General features: G+C 30.2%; 1 protein-coding gene across 1 annotated transcript; it reads right to left on the reverse strand.

The window, feature by feature from the left end:
* Window positions 1-2,355: 2,355 nt before the first annotated feature.
* LOC132799475 (pathogenesis-related protein 1-like) lies at window positions 2,356-3,066 on the reverse strand. Its single transcript, XM_060811411.1, has one exon. It carries the CDS (start codon window positions 3,028-3,030, stop codon window positions 2,542-2,544), a length of 489 nt encoding a protein of 162 aa, XP_060667394.1. The 5' UTR covers window positions 3,031-3,066; the 3' UTR covers window positions 2,356-2,541.
* Between the last annotated feature and the right edge of the window lie 3,156 nt (window positions 3,067-6,222).

Raw genomic sequence — 6,222 nt, forward strand, 5'->3', positions numbered from 1 at the left:
ACTTTTAAACAATACAAGCATCAGTTTTGGTGCTTTCAATATTTAAAAAAAAAATATATATATTTTTCTTACAAAAAAAAAGGCCCAAAAAAAAAACAAAGGAGGAAAGCCAACGCTTTTAAGCTTTGGCGACTTCAATATTAAAAAATATATATATATATGTTAATTTTTTTACAAAGGAAAAAGCAAAAAAAAAAATTTATATATATATATATATATATGGTAAAAGCCAACACTTTTAAGCAATAAAAGCATTACCTTGGTGATTTCAATATTAAATTATTTTTCTTTGAAAGAAAAGGCAAAAAAAAACAAGGGGGAAAGCCAATGTTTTTAAGAATAAAAGCGTTGGCTTTGGTACTTTCAATATTTGAAAAAAAAAAAAAAAAAAAAAACAAAAACTCAAAATTCTGGAGTTAGACATGATCAGCTCTGGAAGAAGCTCACCGGAGAAGCCATTTTCGATGAGGAACTGACATTTGGGGCTGAGATTGGTACGTATCTTCGATTGGAGGATGGAGGGATGGTTCGAGATCAATTTGGCTATCTGGGAATCATCGAATTTGTGAGATATTAAGAAACTGAGGACGGATTGGGAATTCTTGGCATTACTCTTACGATTGAATTGGAGGGTTTTGGAAGCAGTGAGAGCCACTTCAAAAGGAACCACACATGAATTCACCAAGAAATCAACTGTGAATGATGATGATAAAGAAGAAGATGTGTTTTGACAAGTAGTAGTAGTAGTAGTAGTAGGAAGTGTTGCCCATGTTTTCAAAAAGCATTTTTTTCGTAGCAAAGAAAGTAGAATTTTAAACTCCGTTGCTGCAGCCACTTTGATTTGAACAAGAAGAAAAAGACGCTGACTGACTGCGATTTTGGACCACTATTGTTTTCCGTTCTCCTATGAGTCCTGTTAATTGTGCCAAAAATGGAAAGAGAAAGAAGGAAAAAGAAAGACCTGAATGCCATGTTCAAGGAAGTAAAGCTCTGAAAAAGCATTACCCACTTGGATTCCAGCCTGATGGAGATGCACTCTGTCATTTTTCACTTCTTTTTTAGCAAAGAAGAAGGCAGAGAGAGAGAGAGAGAGAGAGGGAGAGAGACAGAGACTAAAGATGGAAAGGATAAATGCTTTGCAATGAATATATATGTTTATGTTGTCTTTTTTTTTTTTTTTTTTGGGGTCAATGCTTGATGGATTTCGTTGCAATTTTTCCAATCCTTTGATGGGAATTATGGACGAGGGCAAGAAAAGGAAATCCCCATTTAACAATAGAGAGCCCTTTGGCAACTTGCTGCCAGATTTCTGTCAAAACAAATCAACATGTATACAAGAAGTGCTAGTAATTTTTCTAGAGCTTTCTTTTTCTTTTTCTGCAATTTTTTTGGAACCATATCTGGTATGGAGATTGTGGAGCTTTTTTTTTTTTTTTTTTTTCTTTCTTTTGGTAATGTTTTTCTTTTGCTGCGAATCTCTTAATTGATGGTGTGAGCAGGCGCCATGGCGTCGGACGGGAAGAGAATTTGGGGAATTTTTCTCACATAAGGGAATTTTAAATCTAAGCTGTCTGTGCCTATGATTTTGAATCCAATGACTATAATTTTTAACATATTTTTGGACCACACTATTTTGATCAGGTCGGACCTGATCATAAAAAAACTATATATAATTTTAATATGTTGGTAAAACATAGCTCATGCCTTAGAGTATTTCCAATAATAAATGCAGATTGCGCTTTATGCATCAGAAGAAATAATATTGTTTAAACCTATGGGACATAAATAAAAATTTTAAAATTGTTTTTGATAGTAGTCTATATAAAAGTTATTTATAACTATTAATTTATTACATATTTTATTAACTTTTTTCCACTGTTTTTTAAAAAAAATTGACTTTATAAGAAAAATTTTAATTCGCAAATTTTACAATGTTTAATAAAGTTTTTAAAAATAGATATTCATCTTGACAATACCTATACCATATTAGCTTGACATTCAATCTATATAGTATTATTATTATTATTGGAGACAAATTTTTTTAAAAAATGTACATTACTTATGTAGCAATTTTTTTGCACAATCCATATTCCTATTGAATACACTCTTATGTTAGAAATTTATTGATGCAAGAAAGCACTAAGGCTTGTTACCCAATCATGCTTTTAATTTAAATTATTAATTAAGTTACTCCCTTCAATATTTGTCACCCAATTATATTTTTAATTTAAAATTATTAATTAAACTAGTACGTTTAACATTTGTTATGACAACACGATTTGCATCCATATTAAGAAGCATATTCTCAATATATCATGACTATATATACATATATACATATATGCTAAATAAATAGGTAGAAGAAAATTAAGAGAAATTCTTATTTAAACATAAAGATAGATAACATATACATGCATACATATGCATTATGTCCTTCGATCTATCATTTTTTTTCATAGAGAAATCCTAATAGTAACCTTTATTTATCAATTAAAGCTCCCACATAGATAAAAATAATAAGAGCAGTATAACATATCGCCCTTAATAAGGACGTTGCCCAACATAGTTGCCTGGAGGATCATAGTTGCAGCCAATAAAGGTGCCTGCTCCATTGTCGCACTTAACCTTTGCACAGCCTACACGAGCCGAGTTTCGCCAAACCACCTGAGTGTAATGCCCGCACTGTTTTCCGGCAGCACAGGAGTTGGAGTTGTAGTCATAATCGACCTTTTCATCGACCCACATCTTGACGGCGTCAGTGCCTGAAAGGTCTGCACTGCTCCATGCAAGGTTCTCGCCGTAAGGTCCTCCAGAGTGAACCAGCCTGCAGTCGCCTTTGCGTTGATTGGCATAGTCTTGTGCAAAGGCTGCAACCCTGTCGTCCCAAACCAGGGGTCCAACACCCACCGCCGATCTAGCAGAGTTGTGGGCATTCAGATAGTCTTGTGGGGAGTCTTGGGCATGGATGGTGTGGACTGTGGCCAAGCCCAGCACGTAAATGAGTGCTATGGAAAGCTTAGACATACCCATTTTTTGGTTTTGTAATTTGAATGGGAATATTGATGAGTTGAGGGAGACAATGAGGGGGATTTTATAGGGATAAGAGTGTTGAATTTTATTTGGGTGAGCATTGGATGGGGTAGGAGGAGGGTGTTCATATTACGCAACTTGTTAAACCAAAAAAAATATTTGCAAAGTAGCCACGTACTTAGAAAAGTATAGAATAACAAAATATTGTTGTGTCAACTTCTTGCGTGACTAGCAATATTTGTTAGATTAAGTAATTTCATTCAGCATTTTAGTCTTCATTTGACTAAGATTGTCTATTTAATTTTATAGAAATTGAGGATAACAAATTGATCAAGAAATCACAAAATTATGTAATTTTAATTATAAGTGCAATAAAAATTACTCATGTGATCTCTTTCTCTCTTCCTCTTTTTATTTTTATTTTTTATTTTCACAGTTTGTGGACGGTGGAATTGTGCATATATCATAGTTTGCAAAACCAAAATTAGTATGGAGTTTTGAATGTATATTTGGTTTTAGGAAAGCCTATATGGCAATTACTATTAGTAATGATCCTCGAATCCTTAGTTCAAGGTGAGGTGCTAAAATTCTCCCTTCCAAGTTAAAAGGAAAAAAAAAAAAATATATATATATATATATATATACATCCTCTAATTTATATAACTGATTTCTCATATAACACTGCTCGGTTTATGTTGGACAATACTGACGCGGCTTATAACTTTCTTCAGTTTTTTTAGATTTTTATTTTCAGTAATTATAAATGTTTCTTTGCATATGGGATCGATGAAAAAAAATTTATCCAAAATATATAAGAAAATGATAAATGTATTTTCTTAATCTTTTAGATTCGATTATTTTCATTTTCCATGAATGTATGTATATTTACATATGTGGGAAAAATATAAAAATATATATAAGAAAATAATAAAATGCCACATCAGCGTTGTCTAGCCAAAATTATATACCAATATTATGGAGATCATTTCTATACCTTCGGGACTATTGGGATGTACCAGGTAGCAGTAAATAGATACATGGTTAATTTATTAAAAATAAATTGAAAATTATAAACTGTGTAAGCCATATTACAAATTGTTGTTCAAAAGGTGAAAAGCCATGTCCATTAATTACATAGTTATGGAATTGGGATTTTGTGTGGTGAAAAGAAAAAAAATGGCACCGTATTTTTTTTTTGTTTTTGTTTTTGTTTTTAGACGTTAATGGCTCTGTAGCCACCGAATAATTTTCGATTTATTGAACATATTATTTAATGTCATCCGAAAATTTGGGGAGGAAACACGTGTTCGATCTTTTTTTCGCTTTCTTTTCTTCCTGATCTCTTTGTCAAATTTATCAGACCGTCACCATGAAGAAATAAATAAAACTAGAAAAAGTGTCCGACGTACCTTTATTGTAATGATGGATACCATAATAATTAAAAAACAAATCATAAAGAAAAAAAATTAGAAAAACTGAACCGTCTATATTTAGTATATGTCATCTATCATGTTGGCTTCTCACCTTTTGTTTTTGTACTTTTTTTAATTAATTTTGTGTAATTTATTTATTATATTTCAAATAATTTTAAATTTTAAATTATATTGGTGTTTGTTTTTTGTTTTTAAAATTGAAATTTTTAAGTAATTATCATTATAACCTTTTATATTTTGCTATTTTTTCAATATTATATTTCTAATACAAAAAGTATTAGAATAACCTAATCATATTTTATTTTTCTTTCAATATAACATAAAACTTTTCAAAATAAAGTTAAAATTTGATCCGTTTATCAGTTATTTAATAATCTTTTTTACCCATTTTAAGATAAGTAAAAACTAATGAATAAAAATAATTTGTTCAAACTCATAACAATTTTTTTGTTAAAAAAAATAACTTCAAATGTATTAAACTTAACTCTTGAGTGTAAATTTGTTTTTTTTTTTTGAGTGGTTATTATATATAACTTTGCCAGGAGATATAAATATATCCCTGGTTTGGTTTGTCAATTGTAAACGTCATTAATGTGGATAAACAGATAAGTGTAGGGTCCACCTAGTAAAAACCGGAAAGTAAACGAAAATCAACTACTTAATTTCTTGAGGAGCTAGCAAGCCTATTTTAGCAGAGGAGCTAGCAAGCCTATTTTAGCAGAGAGGATCCAATAGGAAAACTCATGAGTTCGGCAAGACATATATGCTATCATCACATGCATATATAAGGAGACGATATAATTGACTTTTTATGTTTTAGTATTACATAAGTTGAACTTATCATTGTTTATGTGGATTATTAGAATCTCTTAAGTTACCAAAAAACCGTAAATTTTGGAAACTTTTTCTTTCTTTTGTCACGAATTATAATATATTTCAAATTTAAAAAAAGGAAAATTCCACTTAAGTCTAGTTTAACAAGGATCTAAAGATGTATTTTTTAGTGATTTTATTATCAAGCCAAACCTATGAATAGGAACCCCATTTAGTTCATATCAGTTGATAAATTTCTATTGTTTGGTTTCCTTGCCAAGGAAATCTGACCAAACGAGGAAATTAAATTTTTAAGGTCTCATTTTTTTGTTAAAATATGTGGAAATCTAAATTTGTTTATCAAATTGTAAATTTTGTTTACAGCCTTTCAGTTTTACCATTATTTTACTTAGACTTAGTATTTCTGAAAAATCATCATTTACTTCCCTTTAGTTTTCAAAATCTATCAAAACATGCTCATTTGTCAACTTTTACCTTTTTTACGAGTTAATTTTAATGGTTTGAAACCAAATAGAAGTTAAAAATCAGTTTTTTATGATTAAATATAATGATCCATTCCAAGAAACACCCTAAATTTGATTTTTTTTTTTTTTAACGGTTTGAAGAAGGTGACCATAATTGATTTTTAAATAGAACCAAGTTTGACTTTATTTAAAAAGATGAAATTTGATTTTGACTCTTTGACTATTATATTGAGCTCATTAACACAAGTTTAGACAAATGGAAAAATGAAATCGAAGCTTTAGTTTGAAAGTTATTATCAAAACAAGTCAGTAGTATTTTTCCAATTATGAGATACAAAAATTTGGTTAAATTGAGTCATCTTCTTCTTCTTCCAACCCAAAAATGATAGCCACCATTGTTATTTCTCTCTAAACTCATAACTTCAAAAGCTCATAACTTACTCTAACAACTTTACAGGTAA

Source organism: Ziziphus jujuba, chromosome 9 (genome assembly GCF_031755915.1).
Source record: "Ziziphus jujuba cultivar Dongzao chromosome 9, ASM3175591v1".
Lineage (NCBI taxonomy): Eukaryota > Viridiplantae > Streptophyta > Magnoliopsida > Rosales > Rhamnaceae > Ziziphus > Ziziphus jujuba.

What these genes read in the sequence shown, in the direction of transcription:
- LOC132799475 (XM_060811411.1), bottom strand. Translation starts at nt 3,030, where the DNA reads ATGGGTATGTCTAAGCTTTCCATAGCACTCATTTACGTGCTGGGCTTG.